The 25,214-nt window shown below is 37.1% G+C and overlaps 1 protein-coding gene and 1 long non-coding RNA gene across 13 annotated transcripts in view; one reads left to right on the plus strand and one right to left on the minus strand.

Moving 5' to 3' along the window:
* Positions 1-22,189, minus strand: part of LOC105685801 (glucose transporter type 1) — a 30,433-nt gene extending 8,244 nt beyond the window's left edge. For 2 of the 12 annotated variants that reach the window (XM_012400222.3, XM_012400219.3), the window contains exons 1-13: positions 21,744-22,187; positions 15,322-15,565; positions 10,440-10,938; positions 7,485-7,677; positions 7,258-7,368; positions 6,737-6,832; positions 6,480-6,640; positions 5,857-6,216; positions 5,541-5,772; positions 5,244-5,456; positions 3,798-4,022; positions 3,403-3,542; positions 3,101-3,130 (exon numbers count right to left, since the gene is read on the minus strand). In XM_012400222.3, the coding sequence (XP_012255645.1) occupies positions 3,101-3,130; positions 3,403-3,542; positions 3,798-4,022; positions 5,244-5,456; positions 5,541-5,772; positions 5,857-6,216; positions 6,480-6,640; positions 6,737-6,832; positions 7,258-7,368; positions 7,485-7,677; positions 10,440-10,930 (2,252 nt within the window). In that variant the 5' untranslated portion in view covers positions 10,931-10,938; positions 15,322-15,565; positions 21,744-22,187. Of the gene's footprint in view, positions 1-844; positions 1,180-2,500; positions 3,025-3,100; positions 3,131-3,402; positions 3,543-3,797; positions 4,023-5,243; positions 5,457-5,540; positions 5,773-5,856; positions 6,217-6,479; positions 6,641-6,736; positions 6,833-7,257; positions 7,369-7,484; positions 7,678-8,295; positions 8,319-8,921; positions 9,187-10,439; positions 10,939-11,926; positions 12,035-15,321; positions 15,566-21,743 lie in introns of those variants that run through there. The other 10 variants (XM_048650933.1, XM_048650932.1, XM_012400223.3 and 7 more) reach the window with 10 other exon arrangements.
* Positions 14,770-24,968, plus strand: LOC125500002. The gene is made up of 2 exons (XR_007277161.1): positions 14,770-14,816; positions 22,107-24,968. It is a non-coding gene; the product is annotated as an uncharacterized LOC125500002 (long non-coding RNA).
* The last annotated feature ends 246 nt before the right edge of the window (positions 24,969-25,214 follow it).

The raw sequence follows: 25,214 nt of genomic DNA on the forward strand, positions 1-25,214 counted from the left end.
TGCTCTCAGACCCCATACTGTTTTTTTTCTTTTTCAATGCTTTTTAGAGCCAGAGATTATATATAATGCATTTCACAGTTTCTATATTCATAGGTATATTTTTGTATATATATGTATTATATACAACATTTCACTGGCCTGTGTAGTAGACTAACATAATTTGTATGGATATTGAGGCGATAATTTCGATTTTACCGTGTTATGAATTACTTTAGATTGGAAAAAAAAAGACCAAAAATTCCTTCTTTAATTTGAAAAAATTTATGATATTTAGGACAACAAGTATTTTATTGGGATGATCGATAACGCAAACCCCATGGACACACGAGAATCAGCGCATCATCGTATACAGCACTGTCCAATTTCAATTGAACCATTTTGATTGCTCGAAAAGATGAGGTCGTAAGAAAATACTTTTGATAAAAAAGTTGTAGGGTTGCAAAAGGGACAAAACTTCACGCTGTCCAAATTTTTTTTTTTCAAGTGATCAAGCGTCAGGTTTTGCCCCCTTCCGAAGCCCACAGTTTTTTTATCAAAAGTTTTTTCGTACGACCTCATCCTCTCGAGTAATCAAAATGGTTCAATCAAAATGGGGCATCCTGTATAAATATGTAATTTATATATATCTGTATGTGTATTACATTGATGTGGAAAATAAATACAAACGATAATTTATAAACAAAGAAACCGATCGTTTATTTTACAGTATGGAAAGATTTTTCTTTCCACTTTTTTTTTTTTTAAATCTTTTTCAAATGTTTACTGGGTCATGCCGAAATATTCGTAACATTGTTATATGTATATAGTATGTATAATATACAACGAGATCCTGAAATATCGTATATCAGGTATGATTATATATTTAAATATCGTCTTTAATTAACACAGTCTGAAATCTGTCCTACAAGAAATTTCTAGATATATGTATAACAACTTTGGTAACAATATTATTTAATGATGGATAACGTCAATGGGAACTGACGATGATTTTGGTGTATGGTGGTTTAATGTACAGTGTCAATTGATCGAATAACTTTTTTTTTTTTTGTTGTTGATTTTTGTTTCTTTCTTTTTCTAATTAAATATTATGCTTTATTATCGATAACGTGGTTATGGTTGGCAGTGGTGGCGTCAGATAGGACAGTCTCCTTGCTAGAGTTAGTGGCGAGCTCCTCTTCCCTGCAATATAATAATGTTACATGGCCACCTCCCCTCTTTGGAACTTGAACATTCTAACTTTTAATGCAAGAATGATTTTAGCGATAAGTGTTTCATCCCCTAGAAATTAGTTGATCTTTCTATTTTCTCGTTGAAATATCTAATCACACTTTTTTTTATACTTTCTCTATCAGATTTTTAATAATATTCTCATCTTCAGTGTTGCACCTATTCATGTTGATGAACTATATATGTATATTACATAATTATATATGTATAAATAATATAATATATTTCTATCTATATGTCGTAAGCAATATATAGTATAGTATAAAGGATGGATTGTCTATTGATATCATAATGTGTAAAGCTTCATTTTTCAACAACAAGCTTGAATATATGATTTGAATGTTTCGGCAAAACCTTAATCAGCAGAACATAAATAAAAAATAATCTAATAACGACTGCATTTTTTTCAATTTTTTTTTTTTTCATGTTAAGGATGAGGATTTGAATTCGCTATATTAACAATAACGCAAAACCAGAAAATCAAAGAAACAAGAAAAGGATAGAACAAAATATGTAAATATTTATGTATACGTAAAGATGTTCACAATGATATAAAGAGATAACTAATTTTCATCTCAATGAAAAGTAATTTGAATTTTTTTTTAATTACTCTCATGTGAAAATATGCATGCCAAAATCAATGAATCGTCAATCATCATGAACACCTTTGGCAATTGGCTACTGACAATTTCCTGCATTTTTTTTGGTTTTAAATTCGAACAATAAGTGTATAAATACCTTATTAACATATAATGTAATGCCCAACAATTATTTATAAGCACTAATTACATGCACTCGCATAGTACAGCGCATAGCCTTCGTGCCTGCAGCTATCAACATGGACACTCGAATACTTATTCATTTTATTTCATTTTGAATCATATTTTTTCTGATTATTTTTTTTTTTTCGTCTAATTTTTTCCCCCTCATTTGTTAAACTGATAATGGATTGTATAGTAAGATGAGGAGCATGCTAACAGATGCATTGTATATAGGGCTCCGGGATTTTGTCATTTGGGCTCTCATGTAACTTATGCAAATGAAATCGATATCTTTTTTCCAAATATCATCATCGGTTATATTTTATCCCATGAATAATTCAAAGAAACGAAATGCAAAAAAAAAATCAAAAAGTCACATAACAGCCCGGAATAACTAAGAGAAACTGTGAAATGTATATCCAGGGACAGAGACAAAGATTGTTGATGAGAAAACTGCACTTCGGTATAGTTGTCCATGCAACAATAATATGTATGGTAGTTTATTGCTTTTCTTTTTTTTTTTTTTTTGATTTTATAAATTTATTTTCTTTCATCGTTCTTTTCTCTTCATTTATTCACCCGCAATTAGGCTGAATAAATAGAGAAGAACTTTGTCACGAAATAAGTATAAGTCGAGAGCATGCCTTAACGTATAATAATATGTATATGCAACTTATATGAACAATCGCTTTTAATTTTCGAATAGTTTTGGATTTTTGGATTTTTTTTTTTTTTTTTGTACTGCATTCAATCCTTGATTCGATCATTGATAATTGAAATATTATCCTAAAGCATTAATAATAATCAGAAAGTAACAATTAAAATTAGCATTTTGGAAAATAAAAAAATTAAAATATTTCACAGCCAATTATCACGAAAGATAATATGAACGAAATACACAATTGCATTTTTAAATTGATACAATTCTATGTATGGCATTGGGTTTTACTGTTAATAACTTATGAAAGGTTATTCCTCATTCATTTACATTGGCTGTTATCATGCCTTTATTGAATTCATTCATGCTGTCAAACGTCTGTAAATTTAAATGAAAAAATGAATATAAAGCGACGACAATTACGAAACGAAAATTTTCTCTTTACAAGACTTACCCATATAATCTGCTATCCCGCAAACTGCTCCTGTTACGAAATAAAACAAAAATAGCGATCAGAATTACTGATTTACTCCAGTTTCAATACTTGACAACTATTCGAAGAAAATTGGAAAAAAAAAAAACTCTAAATTCGTTTCACTTATGGACAGATCGAATTTATCTCAATCGAAATAACAATTTGAAAATGACAATTGAAATTTAAGTTTAGAAGAAATAAAGCATATCTCTGTTGAGAAAAATAAGGGAAATTGTCATTTACTGTGAATAAGATTTGAATGTATAATGCAGTCAGCGTACCTGTCATTACCGTGCCTGAACAAGGCAAGGATTTCTTCGAAAGTCTTGTTTTTGGTCTCAGGGACCTTCTTGTAGGTGAAGATCCAGAAGATAGCTAAGAATGCACTGAATGGCAGGAACGTATAGTTGTCGAGAGTAGTCTATAACGAAGATTGAACGTTAGCTTTCATTCCAATTTTCATTATGGCATTGTAAAGAATAAAGATGTAAGGTTTGGTAGTAATTCTATTCTATGAGATAACAGGTGAAAGGATGCGAAAGTCAGAATCACCTATCGCCTGAAATATTTTTCAAACTAGAACTGATTGGACTGATATCTTACAACGTGGCTGTAAATGTTTTTTTTTTCTTTTCTTTTCTTTTTTTTTTTTTAACTGCAGAATCGAATGACGAACCTGCATGCTTGGAAAGCCTATGCCAACTAAGAAATTAGCTAGCCAATTGACGAGTACGGCAATAGACATAGCGGCTGGTCTAGGACCCTGTGAAAACAGCTCCGCAGTGATCATCCATGGAATCGAGCCTGGTCCCACGGCAAAGAATACCACGAAACTAAGCGTCGACACCACGGACAGGTAAGACATCCAGTCGATCATTTCCTGTACGTAACCGAAAAACTCCTATCAGGCGGTAGAATTTAGTTCTCCTTTCCTGAGCAGCTGGAGGAGGCTCAGCTACTTATTTAAATTATAACTTTATAACAACTAATACGCCAATTAAAATTAACATGCGGCATGCTGTTCAACCTTGTGTGTAAGGTGATGGTATATTATAGGTACGTATGAATCATCAAGAGCAACGTTTGCATTGATCGAAGCAATTACAGCTTACAAGTGTCATTCGGTGGGTATATCATTAACAAACATTTTAATTGATATTCAAGCTCAAGTATGAAAATTTGTCATTTGCCAGTATCGAGTTGTAGCGTACATTTTTTTCTTATTGCAATTAAACACAGAGACCGATATTTTAATACGTGAAGTATATATATAGTTATATATAGTAGTATGTGAAATAGCTGATGCTTTTTAGTAAACTAGAAAAAAAAGAACATAGATAAGAGGTGATATATACAACTCTCCTCCAGACTGTCACGAAAGAGGTCAAGAGAGATGGGGGGGGGGGGGGGAGGTGAGGGGGGAGGGTGAAAAAAAGCGTGAAAGTGTGCCAAGAAATAAATTAGCATGCGTGTATCAATATCGTGTCATAGAATCGATATTTGTTGGAGCATAAAAATCCGTGTCGTCTGTATATGATGAAGAATTACATGATGCGCAAATCATAATATATCAAATACATGCAGGGCGTGGTATCTTACAATTTATATGAATGACGGGATTAAATTAATATGAATGTGACGTGAATACATTAATAATAGCGGTGATAGTTTTTTTATAAATAAATTTTTCTTTTCTTTTGTTCTTTGGTTTTTTATCTCACAGTCTGTGCAGTGCTGCACTCCAGCTGTGAACAAAGTGTTAGAAACACCTCTCGTACTTGTGAGGCAGAGTGGCGAAGCGTACAGAGGTATAAATTGTTATGTACAGCAATTTATGATATGTGAGTTAACGATAATTAAATCCGATATATTTCTCTCCTACATTAATTCATCAGAATCGACAAGTCATTGGTATTCATATAGACGTACTCATTCATATGTGTATATATATATATATATATAGCCTTGTACGTCTGCATTTCAAGGGCTAAGTTTATACGAGAAAAAAAAAAGGAAAAAAAAAAATCATTTATAATCGAAACTGTTGCCTGTTCTCTGAAAATGTAGGCAAGTGATGGAAATTTTTTTTTTTCTCACTTCGTCCCTTTCAATCGACACTTACCTTTATTAAAAATGAAATAGTGATGAAAATAGAGAAGATGAACATTCCACCGAGGCCGTACAAATGAAGTGTGCGTCGTCCCGTTCTGTCCATTAGCGGAATCGAGACCAGAGTCATACCAACCATTATTGCTCCGATACCAATCGTTGCGAATTTTGCACTTTCTTGCGTCAATCCAGAACTGGTGAATAAGCTTGTAGAATAATAGAATACCTGTGAACAAAAAAAAAAATGATCACGGTACGGACTTGGTTTTTCAACGGAGTGCGAACATTCGTTCGATGACGAGATACCCACCGCATTAATACCGGACAGCTGTTGCGATAGCTGCATGACAACACCGATGACCAGAGGAGCCCTTAACGTCGGACTGCATATAAGTTCTGTCATTGAAATGGAAGATTCTGCCTGTTGAGCACGTTCCTCTGCTCTCATTTCTTCGATATCTTCTTCTACTTGATTACTAGCTCTCAACCTCCTCAACGCCTTTCGCGCTTCTTCCTCCCATTGCTTCGTGATGAGCAAATATCTGCGAAAAACGTGGATGAAGAATAGCGTTATTGAACAGAGTAAAACATAGGCGCACAAAGGAGTGATTTATCGGATGATTTACCTGGGAGATTCTGGACAAAAAGGCAACAACAGTAGCTGAAGAATGGCAGGGCAAATGGCCAAACCTAATAGAACGGGCCATCCCTTGTCTGTTCCGAGTATTTGCTCTATGCCCAGAACCTGGGAGACCAGGAGACCCACCGTAACAGCGAGCTGGTTCACCGTGCCCAGGCCGCCTCTCAAATTAAGTGGTGCTATTTCAGATATGTACATGGGAACCAACGAGGTGTTCAAGCCACAATTGACACCGATGATGAACCGGCCAAGAAACAGGATTTCATAAGAATGGGCAATCTTGGTGCAACCCATAAGGCATGCCCCGACGATGCCCAGCACGTTGTTTAGCAGTAAGCCCCCCTTTCTGCAAAAGTAATTGAACGTTTTAAAAATCAAAATTAATCGAACATCGATAACTAAAGCGGGTTCGAATCCAAAGCCTTCGACTACATTATTTCGCCGGCACATCCATCGCCATAATGAATACCTGAACTTTATCCGTGTCAAATAGACTTTCAATGCCCACTTCAACGTCTGAAACCTAGCCAGCTTTATTGACGGTATACATACATACATATGTGTAAATGCGATATCATCAACTTCGGTACGGATTCGTTAAAAACTCACCTGCCAAATCTGTTGGCAATCATCCCTCCGCTGAATCCTCCGAGCATACCACCGATAGCGAATATGCTAACTGCCACCGAGTACAGCCTCTTAACTGCGTTCTCCTCAATGTCTTCCCCATACCTGTCTTTGTATACGTCCTTCATGAAGTTCTCAATGTTCTGTTGACACGAAGAAAAGAAAAATCGATTCAAGCTCGCGTAAATGTGCTGTCTGGAAATATCGCGATCCTTAGGGGGGGTGGGTGGTTTCCTTACCACTTCCGGAGCGTTGATGACACCGGTGTTGTATCCGAATTGGAGCATCCCGACAACGGCTGCCAAAATTGCATACGACAGGAACAACGTCAGCCCCTAAAAGATATGAGGTGTTAATCGGTTTACGTTCGAAATAATTCAAACCAATGTTAATTCGAAGAGTGAGACTTATTCTCGAGTTCCGAAAAACGCACGACAAAATTATTGGAAACACATGCCCTGGAACAAAAACGAAACCAAAAAAAAAAAACCAAAAAAAAAAAAACCATGTTCATCAACAAGGGTAAATAGTAAAATAAATAAAAACATAGAAATAAATAGTGTATTATGTATCCATACATGTGTGATATGCACACCGTAGATGACAACAAATATGTATATAAATAGATATAATCGCATCGGTATACAACAGATGGTAAATAATGAAAAGTAACATTTCAATGTAATGATAATAACGATAACAACAAATAAATAAGTGAATAAATAATATATAATCGTTTTTTGGTACAGGCGTCGGTCACCTGTTCAAGGAGTCTGAGCTTCCTTCGATGGGAATGTTCTTCGAGGCGGTCGACATACTCTCGTAATTCTTCTATCTCTTCTTTGACCTGCTGAACCGTGTCTAGCTCGTGCTGCGGTCAATTGTAAAAATTTATCAATAGGTGTGCAAGAATTCGTTGAAATGGGATAATTTCGTGTAATGAAAAACCGATTGAATTTTCCGAATATTTTACGGTAGCAAACCTACCTTGATCGCAACCATGTCACGTTTAACTTCACTGACTTCGCTCTGACAAGATTCAACGCTTTTCGTGAGTTCCTGCAGTTGGGTACGAATCTCACATAGTGCAACAGTTGTTTCTAGCTGGCGGTCACCCCGCTGCAGCTCGTCCAGCTTGGCACTCAAGTTCATACTCATCACGCTGACCTGCTTCTGCAGACTGTGCATATATCATTTTGTCAAATCCAATGCCCAATTGGTATAATTACGATTCGACGATTAATTTCGTTTAATTTTTGAATTGTTAATATTTGTTTCTTTTTTTTTTCTTTCGTTCTTTCGTCAAATTATATCGACGTGGCACACATTGACATACTAAACCAAGGCCAGCTACGAAATCCCTAATGAAAATATCTTTACAAAACATTCGAGCTCTCGTTTGAAAAAGCTCTGCCATATTTCCAGTCACAGAAAATTATTTTCAAATATATATATATGTAATTCAATATACTCTATGTTCGAACATTCCCAGGCTCTAAGGGGGACAAAACCGAAAAAACGGCAGCAAGGAGGGTCACATAGTTGGGATATGCGTACAGATAGTATTCTCATAGTATAAGTATACTCAGAAACAGCATAGACAAAATAATTACAAATGCCACTAGAAGCATCTCTAAAATGTGTGTATATTATGAGTGTGAGGTGGGATGCTACGATAGCTTGCAACTGTGCACAGGGTGGAGAATAGTAGTCTATTTCTATGAGTTATAAATGAATAATCATTGTCATTATTATTATTAATATTATCATTACTATCGTTATTATGTGATTTACGTACTTGGAAATATTTTAATGCAGAGTACAAGATCTTTCTTTACACAGTGCCTGCTGAAGACTACCGTAACGCTGACTGTAATTAATTTACATTTAGATCGTAGACTCGAGTGCCTGGGTAAAAAGAACTCGAGTCCAGGTATTCCGGACTTTTTTTTTTCTTTACTTTTTTTTTTAAAAAACCAACATTTCACGAAAATCGGTAGATCGTCTCACCGAGAAGTGAAAAAATGAAGAAAAAAAAAAATATATATATGAATTTCTATTTCTCTAGAACAATCACTGGGTAAGAAAGTCTCTGGTGAAATTTTTTTGGAAAAAGGTGGCTTCACGTTATCCACGAAATCATACGTATGATGGAAATTGTTTTTTTTTTTTTTTGTTTCAACTAATATATTCTCACTGGTGTACACAGTGTGAAAGCGATAATATCTGTATACTTGAATAAAGAATCGTCAAGAAGTTGTGAGCGAAAACGTGTAGAAAATAATAAACGAATCGATATAACAATGACTGTAAAGACGTATGAAGGAACGGAATAAACGAATGAACGAATGAACAAATGAACGAGTGAACGAGTGAATGAATGAAAGGATAGTATTTTAATGCAGTGATGATGTAGGTATGTACCTGGGAGGTAGGGAGACCATGGCTGTGTTCCGAAACTACAGTAGCCTTTATGCCTCCCCACTAACTCCTCTTGATTTCTGTATATCGGTCTGATTCACTCTCAATATTTTGCTTTGCTTTGTTATCACCAAATCCAATCAATGATTCTGAATGAATGCACAGCTTGTGGGGGTCAAGTGGTGATCCAACCAAAGTAGAAGGTAGGTGCAGTTGGGTGGGGCCGATCACACCTGCCCTGCTTCTATTTCACTCTGTAAACTTTTACCTAGTTTGGAAACACAGTCGTGGTTCAGTCAGATATATCAGATGGATTATTCACTCGCAATTAGAAATTTGACATTTTCTCTTCGATTCTGTCTAGTTTTCATCTTTCTTTCATTTCTTTTTTCTCTCAAATTTGAAAAAAAAAAAAAAAAAATCTTGTTTTTTCTTCTCTTTTTTTTTTTGTTTTCTTTTACTTTTGATCGTGCGACGCACCGCCAGCTTACTCACCCCTGCCTAAAGTTGTCTCGCTCTGATCCGAAAGCTAGCTTGCAATTTGAATATTCCATCACTTTTTTTACCGATTATCGAGACTAAAAGGCAAAAGAATTTCATAAAAAATTGGCGTGATTTTCTGATGAACATATTAATATATATACAGTATATAAGTAGGGTATAATGGTCCGATGAAATGAGCAATAAAGTGGTAAGCCTGCGAGCGCCGCAGCCAAATAATTTGCATGTCTTCTATAATCACGAAATGTTTGCAATAGTTTGTTTTTTTTTTTCTTTTTTTTTTTCTATATCTTTTCTATTTTTTCTTCGTGATCAATGGTGTTCAGTATATATGTACAAGAATAGGGCAAGAGCGTGTGGAATCGTATGTTTATGTAGTACATGACAGACAGGCATTAGGCCTTGCATTGCATTCTTGGATATAATAATATAGAGCCTAATGATAAGCGAGGGAGCATTTCTTTATCTTTTATCGAAATGTGTGTATGTATATATATATATGTATATATGTATATATGTGATATGTTATAATCGCTTCGAAGTCAGTGATCTAGTAAACTGATTTGATCGGGATGCATATTATCTGTTTGAAATCTGAACTCTGTGCATTTTGGTGAGCGTCGATATATTACACGCTGTACCGTAAATTAGCCGCGACTATACAGAGATGAACTAAATTGATACAGCTACAGAGGTCCAAATCTATTTACTCGTTAGCCTAAGGCAATGGAAGTTGTAATTGTCTGAGCTTAATTGAATTTCATATATCATCTACTATCCGAGTCTCATCAAAGTGCACAGGAAATTGTATGTATCTCATAAGTCGAACGTGTCTCGTCTCGATCTCTTGTATCGATATTGCAGCAATTATATATAATAGAGAGTCACGATGGATTGAATACTTAGCGTTACAGAAAGAGGATGGTATAATTATAAGTATAGGGGATGATGTCGTTTTTCGTTTTTCGTTTTTTTTTTTTTTTTTTCTGTGGTTTTCTTTGTTTGGAGGTACGGACGTACCTTACAAGCAACTCCCTAAGAGTGGCTTCATCGTCCTCTTGTATTTCTTCCTGCGTCTCATTACTGAAGGAGCCACGGCCGAGATGTTGGCGTGTTGACCTGCCGCTTGACCGTTGAATGTTATGATGACCGCCGTATTGATAATTGGGTGATACGTAGCGAGCGGTTCGCCCCCTCGTCAGCTTGAGGGTGGCAGCCGCGTCGAGTGCGGCACCTTGTCCTGACCCCCCGTAGCTCCCTCGCACCACATATTGCTCCTCCACTCTGGACGTGTACTCGACAACGGCCCTTCTTCCCCCTTCTTCCTCGTTATTGTTTATTCGACGATCCCCGTAACTACTTGCGACCTCCTCGTTTATATCTAATTCCGCATCCGCGTGACCGCCCGAGAACCCCGATATCTCTTCGTAGAGGCACTCTGAGTCTGGTTCGGGAGACACCGCCGCTATCCACAACTGACTTATCGGATTGGAGCCGCGTGAATCGGCCATCGTTTCTGCTATTCGGGATAAGAATACACTCAACTCTCTGTATATCCCAAAAATATATTTAACATGTGTTCTTTTTTTTTTTTTTTTTTTTCATTTATTTATAACCATTCAGAAGTCCTTAAAACTCATGCAAATTCAACGACCGCCTTCTGATACGGCGCTCGATCATCGCTCACATATCCGTACACGTAGCAAGTGAAAATGTGACCCGAAAAATAACGAGTTGAAATTTTATTTTTGAAATACCGATTTTTTTTTTCTCGAGATGCACGAAATGCTTTCTGTATTACTCGCCGAGATTAACACCGAATTGTATCGATATTCGAAGCTAATACGTGAAAGTAATATTCAATATTGTAAAATGGAGTCGGAAAAAATTCGTCAAATATCAATATCACGTTAATCGATCGAAAATAAGAGACGCGAAAAAAAATTCAACGGAAAAATCCATTCTCATTTGCTACGTACTTGGGACTCGTCTACGGCGATGAGAAGAATAAAGGAAAAGAATTATTCATGCAGTGCACATATCATACATCGAAGTAGACGACGATCTGCATAAGTTCATCGGCAAATCAAACGAATCCGAGGTTCATTATAATATCGCATGAGAAATAATAAAACAACAGCAAATATCGTGCTAATTAATTAACGCAAAATATATAACATGCGGCAAAATATAAATCAAAAATCAATTCCAATTATCGTATACCATACGGATAAACTAGATATTAATTTTATTCATACAAACGTTGTCTCTTCTTATGCACTACGTATAATGATACTTCGTGGCATAGGATACATGTTCACGTGTATCAATTTGCACAACGATTGCTTTTTTTTTTTTGTTTTTTTTTTTTCAATCGTCAACGCGTCGCCAAACAGACCAATCGAAGTACACGTGATGTTTAAATTAGCAAATGCATCGGTCAACAATATATACCATTGTTATATGCTGATCAGTTAATGTATACCGGCACTCGAAAATTAACGTACGTTCCAAACTCCCAGCGTGAAAATGGTACCAGCTAAACGAACCGGATGCTGCAGTATAGATTCTTCCACTCGTTATCGAGGGCTAGACGTGCTCGACTCGATAGGAAACTAAAAAAAAAAAAAAAACCAGACAAACCAGAAAAACAGAAAAACTTCACGTGACTTTCAATTATTCAACGACCTCAGACTGCGGGAACAAAAAGTTTGATTATTCCTACCCGTTTTTTCCCCCATTTTTTTTTTTTTTTGTTTTACGTTCAACGTCAATCCGCCAAGTGAGACGAATAGAATATTTGCAGCAAACATTAGAAGCTTGTTTCCCGCTCGTAATGAAATTTTGTTATCACGATAAAATGACCACATCACACGTGCGGTATCAGAGTCAACGGTATGGTATAATTCGTCGCGTATTTATGGAGCCGCGTGTGATTTAGATATTTTATTTCTTAGGGAAATTGAATTCAAAATTCACGGTTTAATCTTAAATGATAATATCGCGAAGCGAATAATGTAGGTATTAAGGAGTTCGTTCGAGCATATAAAAGCTCGAACGATATTGAAAACTATTGGCGACGTATATCTTGCATTGTAAGTTCTCAGCGAATGAAAAATCGAATTTACGAACATATGATTTCATGCATTTACGTTTTTTTCATTTCAACTATCAACATTATAATACCCATCTGCTGAAAGATACGTAATTGCGATTGTAACAGCCGTTATTGCCTTTATTCCTGATCTTCAAATATCAGCTGGGAAATTATTCGAATCCAAAAACATAATTAACAGAAAAACAGATGATATTATCTATCTAGTCGAGATGCGTGAAAATGTTGAATTCTACAGGGAACCTATTCGCTCGGGGACTATTTTTTCGAGTAACAAAATGTATAATTTCTGTGACGACCCAAAATTTTTAGTTGCATCATCGTGACAAAACTTGTACGTACTATAGATATATTGAATGGAGTGGGTTGAAAAAATATTCTTTTTTTCTTATTCTCTTACAATTAGCATGCAGGCAGAATTTGTACCTTATAAAAAAGAAAATTTTTCAAATGTGGAAAAAATGTTTTACTTGATATTTTGAGGTAGCCCACTCGTTTTTTGAATAAATAATTAATCAAGTGGGGTACATCCAGCAAAAAAAATTCCACCTAATGATTACTCGATCGATTGCATGAGTAGATGATTTTGGCTTTCAGATTCTGATTCCTGAGCTGATTATATGGGAGATTACTCTTGAAGAACCAAAAAAAAATTCGATTTTTGACGAAATGATAAATCATTTTTTTAATAGGGTTTAATATGCTTTTCTAACGTATTTTGATCTCAGGAATTCGAATCTGAAAGAAAAATTGGTCTATCTCGAAAATTGACCGAGTTATCGCCGATTTTCAGCTTTTTTGGGTCAAAAATGAAAAATTGATTTTTTAGTCTATCTTAATGTAATTTGAGCTCAGGAATCCGAATCCGAAAGAGAAATTGATCTATCGGCAAAAATGACCGAGTTATTCCCATTTTTTCGCATTTTTCACCATAAAAATAGAGATATCTCGAAGGGAAAAAATCGTAGCTCGATTTGGACAACGGATTCGTGTTCCTGAGGTCAAAAGACATAAGAAAAGTGCCATACGATCAATTTTTAAAAATAAAAATTTTTTGCCAAAATTTGAAAAAATCGTAAGGGGTACCCCTTGGAAAAATCTCAAATTTTGGCCAAAAATTTTTATTTTTTAAAATTGATCGTATGGCACTTTTCTTACGTATTTCGACCTCAGGAACACGAATCCGTCGTCCAAATTGAGCTACGATTTTTTCCCTCCGAGATATCCTCAAATTTGTACCAAAAAATGCGAAAAAATGAGGATTACTCGGTCATTTTTGCAGATAGATCAATTTCTCTTTCGGATTCGGAATCCTGAGCTCGAATTACATCAAGATAGTCTAAAAAATCAATTTTTTATTTTTGACCCCAAAAAGCTGAAAATCGGCGATAACTCGGTCAATTTTCGAGATAGACCAATTTTTCTCTCAGATTCGAATTCCTGAGATCAAAATACGTAAGAAAAGCATATTAAACCCAATTAAAAAAATGATTTATTATTTGGTCAAAAACCGAATTATTTTTTGGCTCTTCAAGAGTAATTTCACATATAATCAACTCAGGAATCTCAATCTGAAAGCTAAAATCATCTACTCGTGCAATCGATCGAGTAATCATCAATTATTCGCTGTTGGGAGCATAAAAATTAAGACATATCGATTGGTTTTAGTCGTAGACCCACTTTGATTCGTCGCAATCCATGCATGGGTCGAAATGTTCGAATTTCTTGGTCAACAAGGGAGCCCAAGCTTAGCTGGAGTCAGGTAGCCACGGGCGCGCGGTTTGTTGTGGGGCGTCACCTCTGCTCAGCCCCGAAGGTGACGTCTCACAACAAAGCGCTACGCTGCTGGCTACCTGACTCCAGCAAAGCTCGGGCTCCCCGACTCAACTTCAATTTTAAGTAAAAAAAAAAGAGCATATCATTTTTTGATTTTATACTTCAATTACAAAAATAATAGGAAAAAAATTTTGAACAGTGAACGAGTAAAAAACAATCACAATCAACAATTAGATATTTTCTATGATTTTTGACAAAAAAAAAAATTTTTTTGCTGAAAGTACCCCACTTTATTAAAAAAAACTAGTGAGCTTTTTCAAAATATCAAGTAAAAAATTTTTTCCACATTTGAAACATTTTTTTTTTTATAAGGTACAAATTCTGCCTCCATGCTAAGAAAATAAAAAAAAAAAATTTTTTTTCAACCCACCCCAATATTGAACTTATTAAATTTATACAACGCAGCGTATTGGAATTTCCATGTCATCCTTAGATCAGAATCATAGGTATGTGTGAATTTCTTTTTCTATCAATAGTCAAACGTGAATTCTACTTATTCGAACTGACGTTATCGAAGATAAGAAGAGAGAAAAGAAAAGAAAAATAATTTCGCTGCGGAAAATTTAAGCTAAGCAAACATAAATTATACATGTGTAATCTGACGTATGAAAAGCTCTAGGTATATACGTGAATCGTGAAAAAAGCTGCGATAAAAAGCATCGATTAATGTCATTCGTAATAAGCTCATGCGATTGTACGCTGCCAAGTGTAACGTATAGGAAAAAGAAAATCAAAAATATGAAAAGCCAAGAAACAAAGCTCGGAAAATACTGCCAAGCTCGATGATCGTTGCACAATCCGGGCGGTAAATAAGAGCTGCGGGTGTTGAAACATTTCCTTTCTTTCTTTGTTTTTTTGTTTTTGTTTTTTTTTTAATTTTCAATGAAATCGGAAATACGAAGAAGACTCTTAGATTCCGCGTTTCAAAGTACAAGAACTGATTAACCTCACCTCAAGTTTGGGCAAAGCCATCGTGCTCAGCGATGGTGATTAGCCCGGTTATATGGTGGAACGTTCCGGTAGCAAAAAAACGTCTTTTTCCGACGCCGACGGTATCGACGCGCCGTCCCGCTCTCGTTTTTCTCTTGACACCGATGGTGGAGTGAACATGGAGCGTGTGACTCCGGATGGTAGACACCTATTTTCCTCGCTTTTCAGTTGAGACTACCCGTTCCGAAAATCGTCATCGTCGTAGCTGTCGGAAGAAATAAATTTACAAAAATAGAATCTCACCGCAATCTAGGTATGCACACCCAACCGCGCAGCCGAGTTACAAGAACTCCTCAGTGAAATGAAGAGGAAAAAATTCGGAAGAGAGAAATGAAAAAAAAAAAAAAACAAAAAAAACAAAAAAACAGACCATAAGCCATCCACGTATCCAAAAGCAATTTGGCCGCGTCCCAACGTATACCGACGACGACGAAAGATAATTCGTTTTATCTTTCGTCCCGCCTCTGGGTTCGGACTTTAAAATCGGAAGTGGCTTTTACGTAGGGGGTTGTTTTTCCGCAAGCCTTGCCGCGGTCACGCCTTATCAGCTGAAATGCGGCCTCGTTAAACCGCGGTATCGTTATATACGGATTCCGTTCCAGAGATATGCACATGAATTTATACGTGTGCGTGTGCGTGTGTGTGTGTGTATGTAGACCACATCTGTCGTGTGGCCACAGTCGTTTTCGGTGGCACGATGATTAATTTTTATCGACAGTGCGGGAGAGAAGAAAAAAAAAAAAAACAACTGAATACGCACGCGTGATTTTTGCTGCGAAAAATATGAGGGAATTTCACGTCCGCAACGCCTGTCCTCCGGTTGCTCGATAGAGACGATATTCCAAGTGATCTGGGAAAATTGTATACTAGGTAGGTACAATTCTCATCTAGTTTCACTAGTTCGCTATACATCAGATGGGACAATACGTTCATTGCGACATACGTAAATTCAACAAGCATTCGAATTTTACTTTTGGACGGATGAGGGGGGGAGTTATCGTGCGGTTGGTGTTGTATACGGGCCATTCCACGTGAACCGGATCAGTCACCTCTCAGATATTTTTTTAATTTAGCATGTCGATTGTCCATGGGGAGTTAGATTTTTGTGCCGAAGGATTTTTGAATTAGTGCAAATTTCGATTTATTATGAACAATCGAAAAATTGAGAGGCGGTTTCTTTAAAAAATCATAACTTCGTCAAAAATGATGTGAGATTTAATTTTTTTTTTTAAATTTACGCGGATGAGGCTATAGATTTATGAAAAAAATAAATCGTGCCGAAAAAGTTTATTTATCATTTGTTTATTTGACAATGAATTTTTAAATGATTTTTAAAACACTGATGGATAGCACCAAAAAATTTAAAAAAAATGCTGACATATACTTTGAACTATACTACAGCCTGTGAATTAATTTCAGAGATGCGTTCGGCTTTGTTTTCGAGTAAAAAATCATCGAAGTTGGCGGCGCGCATAAATTCGAGCTCGTCGACGCCTATGCGCGTGATGACGCGCGTCGAGCGACAGAGACCCTATCTACTCTCTACGGACGCTACTTGGTGTACGCTCGACCGCGGTATTCACGAGTCGTTTTCGCGATGATAGACACCGTTAAAAAATCTGAAAAAAATTCCATAGCTTCCCCATAATACGGCAAAGCCATAGAGTAATTTCCAGAGATGTGTTATTTCTCGTTTTCGAGATATCCGGACGCATTGGGACTTTCCATGCTCGCTACTTGGTAGACACTCGGCGGCGGAATTCACGAGTCATTTTCGCGATGATCGACACCGTTTAAAAATCTGAAAAAAATTCCATAGCTTCCCCATAACACGGCAAAGCCATAGAGTAAATTCCAGAGATGTGTTATTTCTCGTTTTCGAGATATCCGGACGCATTGGGACTTTCCATGCTCGCTACTTGGTAGACACTCGGCGGCGGAATTCACGAGTCATTTTCGCGATGATCGACACCGTTTAAAAATCTGAAAAAAATTCCATAGCTTCCCCATAACACGGCAAAGCCATAGAGTAATTTCCAGAGATGTGTTATTTCTCGTTTTTGAGATATTATTGTGGCTTAATATGTCCAAGTAGCAAGCGCGGAGTGCCATATGCGTCCCTATATCTCGAAAACGAGAAATAACACATCTCTGAAACTTACTCTATGGCTTTGCCGTGTTATGGGGAAGCTATGGAATTTTTTCCAGATTTTTTAACGGTGTCTATCATCGCGAAAACGACTCGTGAATACCGCGGTCGAGCGTACACCAAGTAGCGTCCGTAGAGAGTAGATAGGGTCTCTGTCGCTCGACGCGCGTCATCACGCGCATAGGCGTCGACGAGCTCGAATTTATGCGCGCCGCCAACTTCGATGATTTTTTACTCGAAAACAAAGCCGAACGCATCTCTGAAATTAATTCACAGGCTGTAGTATAGTTCAAAGTATATGTCAGCATTTTTTTTAAATTTTTTGGTGCTATCCATCAGTGTTTTAAAAATCATTTAAAAATTCATTGTCAAATAAACAAATGATAAATAAACTTTTTCGGCACGATTTATTTTTTTCATAAATCTATAGCCTCATCCGCGTAAATTTAAAAAAAAAAATTAAATCTCACATCATTTTTGACGAAGTTATGATTTTTTAAAGAAACCGCCTCTCAATTTTTCGATTGTTCATAATAAATCGAAATTTGCACTAATTCAAAAATCCTTCGGCACAAAAATCTAACTCCTCATGGACAATCGACATGCCAAATTAAAAAAATATCTGAGAGGTGACTGATCCGGTTCACGTGGAATGGCCCATACATATATATATATATATATATAATGAACGTTCAAATTCCCCCAGATCGAATTGTGAACGGGCATATAGGGTAATTAGCAAACAATCGCATTACACATTCACTGTACATATAAATTACATTATTGTGCACACGCGTAACCGACAATAGAGATCGACAGATTCTAATTATATTGATCTTTCGAGTTCGCGTTAATCGGAATCGTGCGGGCAAACGGGATTGCAACTCGTCCCGCCGCATCGAATTATCTACGAATCCTCAAATCTGACGTGCAATATCATCGAGTATGTTTGCAAAAACGATATATCAAACGACCTTCCGTCAAAGAGTTGACAATTTTCTGTAAATCCGATCGTCCGACGATGACGTTTAATACAGATCTAAAAACAGGGCGCAAGCGTTAAAGTCTCCGTAGCGATCGATTGCGAAATAATAACGCATTATCACTTGTGATGAATCTGCGGCTCTGAATGGAGGGAAAAAAAAAAAAAAATCTTAACAAAAAAAAAAGAACCATCCTGAAATGTACGGGAGCGGTTGTGCGTGTGTGTGTGGGTACATGTGTACATGTATACCTATACGTACATTTATAAACCATTAATTTCTCTACGGGGTTCGGACGCACGCTGTTTTTAACGATCTGCAATGAAACTGAACATAACGTATAGGCGTATAAATAGCGAATATAATGCGGGTATAGCGCCAAATTCATCATCAATGTTTTACCGGTCGTTTTATACACCGCTGCGGTTTCAGTGCCTGATTTCTATTTTCAGCACAGTTTAAGCGCACTTACGTAACGCACACCTATAATCTTTGCGTCGACAATACTGCAGTGACCGTTACAAACTGATATGCGTGTGTATTTTTTTCATTCCGTATATATAATTGCACTGTAAATTGAATGCCAGTTATAGTTATACGTATACCACGCGAGTAAAAACCGACAGATGTGTCACGCAAATCCAGTAGAAGAAAGGATTTTCGGAAAAAAAAAGTAGAAGAGAAAAGCAAAAAATTCTCAGCTCTGAAACAAATCGGTATCTCTTTACTCGTTAACGGCGGGACCTTCTACATCTCCTGCAGTGTCGACATCGTTGTCAGTGGGAAGTCATGAATTCTGATAAGTATAATTATGCATGTAATTAACGTTGATTTGTTACTTTGACGATAGAAAAGATATTCATCTCGATTAGACGGTTAGGTTATCACATCGATCGTTAATTTTCATTATTAGTTTCATAATAATTTGAATTTCGAGGCTGAAATACTCGAAAATTTCTACCTCACGCTGTTTCGGCTTATGTCCAATATATTGTACGAGGCGCTAATATGCTGGGGTTATCATTTATGTTGACAGAATTAAAATATAGATTCCCGCAGTGTTCTCGGCGCCGTATCGTGCGGCGCTCTGAAAACGAACGGTGATACTTTTTCAAAATATTTATAAAGACAGAAAAGAACAGAAGAGGGTCACCAAAATTTTGGATAAAAACTGACGAACGTACGAAAAGGTTTCGCGATAAAGAAATTCGGGAATAGGTGCCTCACGAGAATCGACTTTTAAAAATTTTCCTCAAAGGTACCCGGACTTGGTTCGAAAATTTTCTCGCGCGGGTATTTTGATCTCCTGAACTTCGCTAATCCGTCTATAAATCGCACGCAGGTGATCGATTTTATTTTCTACTTTGAACGAACGAATTATGAACAATCCCGTTTTCATTCTCTCAAGTAGAAATGTGAACATCTTGAACGAAAATTTTTCGTTCAAGACGGTTTTTTTTGCAGTGACGAGCTTCCGTAATGTCGAAAAGCGAGAAAAAAAGAAGAGAAAAAATCTAGATCGCCCGGCCATTTGTTGCAGGCGCAAAAACGGATGTATATGTGTAACATACGTGAAGAAGTATTCGATTATAGGCGCTGGAAGTCTGAGCAAAGCTTGCGTGATTAACGCTCCGTATCATATGCCTTCTCACACGTAAGATATCTCAACTAACGTACCCGTTTCTTGTGAAAATTTTCAGACTGCTATTTTCCGTAATAAATAAAAAAATCGTTAACGGACCGAGCCGAGAGATTGGAAAAAGAAAAATTTTACGAACGAAATAAAAAGAACGGTGTAAAATAGCGTACCCGTACGCATAGGTAGTTAAATGTATCGGAGGTATAACACCGTACAGAGTAGCGGCAAAATCTCGAGACGTTTGGCCTTGATCAATAAGCCGGTGGCACGCAACCTCGTTCTCCTATAGTACCTGGCGAACTCCAAAGGTGCGAAGCAAAATTTTCTTACACGTCTACATAGACTCGTTTAAAATGTACGGTTGCTTCCTTTGTGCTCGGTATTTTTTTTTCTATTCTATTTGTTGGTTTTATTTCATCGTCTGGCGAAACATCGTCTCATTCCCTTTTTTCATTACACCAAAAACATTCGTCATACTCCAGTACGTACGAAACCGCGAGATTCTCCCTTCAGCCGCACCCTCGACATATCAACCGCTGCGAAGCTTTACTTCAATTATTTGTCTTAATTCGGGTTTGTAAATTATAACTACCACAATTGATTTACACACAAAATGTGATGACGTTATCGCCGATGTTAAAAGTCGATTGAAAATGGTAGACATGTATCCGCAGGTGTAAAGTAACGTCCTTCGTTTTATCATTCGATATCCTGATACGCGCCGTTCAAATCATATCCTTCGAGAAATCGTGGAGATCTCGCGGTCGTTTTCTAGTCCAAGGGATGAATTTACCGGGGGTGCGGGCGTCACGGGAGGGGCGGGGGCGGGGGGTAAACGAGGGGGAAGAAGGGCCCGTTGTTTTAATCTACTAAAATATTTATCAATAACGGTTGGTACTTCTAGCCGCTCTCGAGAACTCTTGGGAAGAAATCCAATAACTGATGCGGTCTCTTAGCGCAGCCCTCGAGCCTCGATCGTCTCACACTCGATAATACGTACAAGTATACTTATACGTGTACACGTATACACGTATGTATTATAGATATATGTATTGTGACACGTATCGCCTATTTTTTTTTTTCTTCTCGACGAATTATCGCGTAACGCGCGACTTTTCCAACCCCGATGACTGTAGTCGTGAATTGATATGCATATTTACGTACGGACGAGTACCGGGCGTTTGTAGATTTTCGAGAAAATCTACGCGCGAGAAAGAAACGACGTATCTTTCACTCTTTGAAAAGTAGGTAACCGAAGACGAGCTCCGGCCGGGTGGCGCGGTTCACCTGGCAACGACGATGATTCGCGAGACACTAAAACTGTCGTGTCTGATAAAACGAAAGGAGTTTTCACGTAGATCCGATCCGGATACGTCAAAAAGGATAAATTTCTTGCGGGAACGCGGTGAAATATCCTCCGCTGGTACCGAGTTATCGCGCAATCGGATGAAAAGGTCCCTTAGAATTTCACTCGGCGATCAACGTCCAGATGAAAATGACGAAGAAAGAAATATAAATATACTCCCCGGGTTTCGCTACAGCGTTACGAACTTTTCTCGAGTGAAGAGGGAAAGGAATATCAATTTAAATTGAACTCCGACACTCGACTCACCCAGATCTTTAAGGGGCTGATGGTCACGGGCTGAGGCCTGAAGCCTCGAGTTCCGGGGGCACCATGGTACAAAATATAATTGTCACGTAATATTTATTTACTTTGACTATTCTATTTTTAATTTTTTTCTATGCGCTTTATCTTTATATTTATATGTATATATATAAATATCGAATTATATTTATTTATTCATTTATTCGTCTATTTATTTTTTTTTCTTATTTTGTCCGTTTCTCGAATGCCGCTCACTATTTCACTTCGTCCAATGTCAACTCTAGTATCACTGCGGAGGGTAACATTTTCTTAGCTACTCTATCCGAATATCAAAGTTATAATACTGATATAAAAATGTATTTTCCGCAGACGGAGTGTGTGTCTCTTGTCGACAGATCGACGCCGGTGACGGCAGAAGGAGACGCCCCAACGCGGGCATCCAGCTCGACGTATCGCTAGCCACGGTCGTCCTCCCTTGATCCGGTGGTGCTCGGCCCAATTCGCGCAGTGCCGTAGCTAGGGGTTGTTAGGGGTTCCCTGCAGACGGCCGGAATTCACCCTTCTCTTCTTTCCCCCCGTAGTACCGTTTCCTAGCTGCCTACGGTCTATAATATCTTGCAGCGATTGCCGGAACCAAAACGCATGGTATCCGCTACTCGGTATCGGGGAAAAAAGAGGGAGGAGGTAGGTCGTCAACTTTTCTGGCTCATCGGACGACCTAAATCCGATCAAACGAATTGATACTCTTGTACGGAATTATTAGAACCTCCGAGAAGAACGTAATCCACAATGAATCTTTCACCGATAGGTATACACATAGAGGCATACTACGTATGACGAATTTCACCTACAAGGGGATTGAAAAAGACGATGAATATTACAGCGGGCTTAAAAATCTCCTCTCAATGAGACCGAGAGACAAAGGTGAAACTCATGATTTTCTAAATTCTCGTTCAGCTCACGGGGTGTTCGAAAATTCTCTGGATAATCCTCGAACCGAGATTCGTTTGTGTATATTTGTACACATCGAATGACTAGGGTGTTTATTCGACATGGACACGTAGTATAAATAATCAATTCACGAAGAAGGGGTTGGACTTTTTCCGCGGAGTTAGAAAATAGGAAAAAAAAAACGGAGAGGGAAAAGAGGTGCGGATGAGATTTTTTTTTTTTTTTTTTCGGCTTTTCTAGCGAAAAATTGAGCGAACTGTTGGGGCGAGGCGCCTGACGGGGGCACCGCAAGCCCTTCAGGGTGACCTGAAGCCGACGACGAGTTCCTAACGGCAAGGCGGGGGCCAAGGAAGCCCTTGAAATCAATAGCCAGCTACTACCGCCATCGCCGCCCTGTTCTGCATCCACATACTACTGCCCTCGCGCCGCCTCCCACATCGCTATTCGCGAGACTCTCTGTCTATAATATCAAGCTGCAGCACTGACTAAAAACCGGATACCGCGCCGTTCGCATTTTGTCACGATACATACCATATAAAACTCGACAGGGTTCTAATAATTCAGTACACGGTAAACAGTTCTCAAAGAGTTGATCTTCCTGGCCGGTTTGCCGTATAAAAAACGAGTTCGAATTTGCAAAAAAAAAAGTTTTTTTCCACATACTCCGTACACGCAACATCAATTGCATGATATACGTGCATCCGGATAGATTAGAAAACGTTCCTTTTGTTTGATAAATTTTTTTTTATTTTCATTTTTTTACTGTTTTCATTTTTTTCGATCCTATGGATATCGAAAATACGCTCAATGTACAGAGAAATATTTTCCAAATTTTTTAATTTCACCGTTTTTTCCCTTTCATTCCCGAATCCCCACCCTTAATTATAAATACAATACGAGCTTTCTTCGATTTTCGTTAGGGGGAAAATCAAGCTGCACCGATGATTTTTCCAGGTCAAAAAATCGTCTACCCGCAGCTTCGTTAATTTTTATATAATCGGTAGTGCACGCACGTTATACCTATACAGTTGAAAGTTCAGAGAACGCCCCGAATTCGCGTGCACTATATGGTATACTGCTATACACATCTATGTACATGAAAGGGTTGACTGTACGATGAGATATTTATTCCCTGGTAGAACGGAACTTAAGGTTTTCAGACCCTGTAAGCGTATGATAATTATAAAGAACTCGGGCAAGTGAAAAATTTTGATAATTATCACCGTTAGACATTTATTAATTTTTACCTTAAATATTACGTTATGGCATTATTCATTATAGGTACGTATTATACAACAGTTTAAAATACGATAGTACTAATCAATGATTATAAGTTTAATTACAATGAAAAATTGAGAGCTGAATTAAAAATTGAAACATATTTATGGATTTATATTATATCGAACATATAATACGAGCCTGCGCTAATTAACAACTATATATAGATGGTATGTATAATATAAATTCAATAATGTATGTATTCACGATTTTATATAGTATATAGTGAGTAGCGTGAATAATTGTTCCTTCATTGCTTAACAATTATTACAGCTTAAATGGGATATCGATCTGAAATTGAATTATACATCTATTTTACACTGCATTTCTTTACGGGAATAGATAGAATTTTATTATTACTGAAATAGGTCGTGAAATATATTTGTATGTTATTCGTCGTGTGTTAAATTTCTTTTCTTTTATCCAGCTATAATTATTATGAATATTTCACGCTGATCGAAAAATTAATTAGAAATCGTATAATAATCACGATGTTCAACCGATCTAAGTTAAATTCGAATCTCCTTCAATTCGAAAGTAGGTTGTTATGAATCTTCAGTTATCCTTTCCCCCTGGTTTGTGAAAAACTACCCCTGTAAATATGTTGCAGAATATCTCGTGCATCGTTGTCGGAATTACGACGATAAAAGTATTCTGGTTTTATCATCGATAAATTTATTCACCGGTAATACGAAAGATGATACGATTAGCTAAAGTTCTAATATTAAAAAATATTAAAACGTAAAAAATAAACGCGACCTTATGTATGTAGTAGGTAGTACAACACCGCGCTTCAACCTATGTATGCATATTCCAATATTCCTTCAAGATTTTTTCAATATTACACGAAGAATGAGCCAACATATTGATGTAACGTCATCATCCCTGCACGTATCCAAAGAAGTTGACCCGTCGGTAGGTATAATTCTATAATCAACGTTGTTATCTTACTTTTTACGTTAATTTAATTAATAATTATATCTATCATGCCCTAGTTATAGCTAAAGAACATATCGTCATAGAATAAAACTAGACATTTTTATTCCGTGATATCGCTGAGAATTTACCCAGGACCTAGCACCCATTTGAGTTATACCGTTTATTAAAACCTTCCGAACTCTATAGTTAATTTATCAGTTTCAAATCCTATACGTAATCCTTCGGCTGAAAAGTCTTAGTTTATTTATTGATTTCATCTTCGTTTTTGCCGATCATTAATTATCGAATCGTAGATTTAATTACGGGAAG

Source organism: Athalia rosae, chromosome 2 (genome assembly GCF_917208135.1).
Source record: "Athalia rosae chromosome 2, iyAthRosa1.1, whole genome shotgun sequence".
Classification (NCBI taxonomy): domain Eukaryota; kingdom Metazoa; phylum Arthropoda; class Insecta; order Hymenoptera; family Athaliidae; genus Athalia; species Athalia rosae.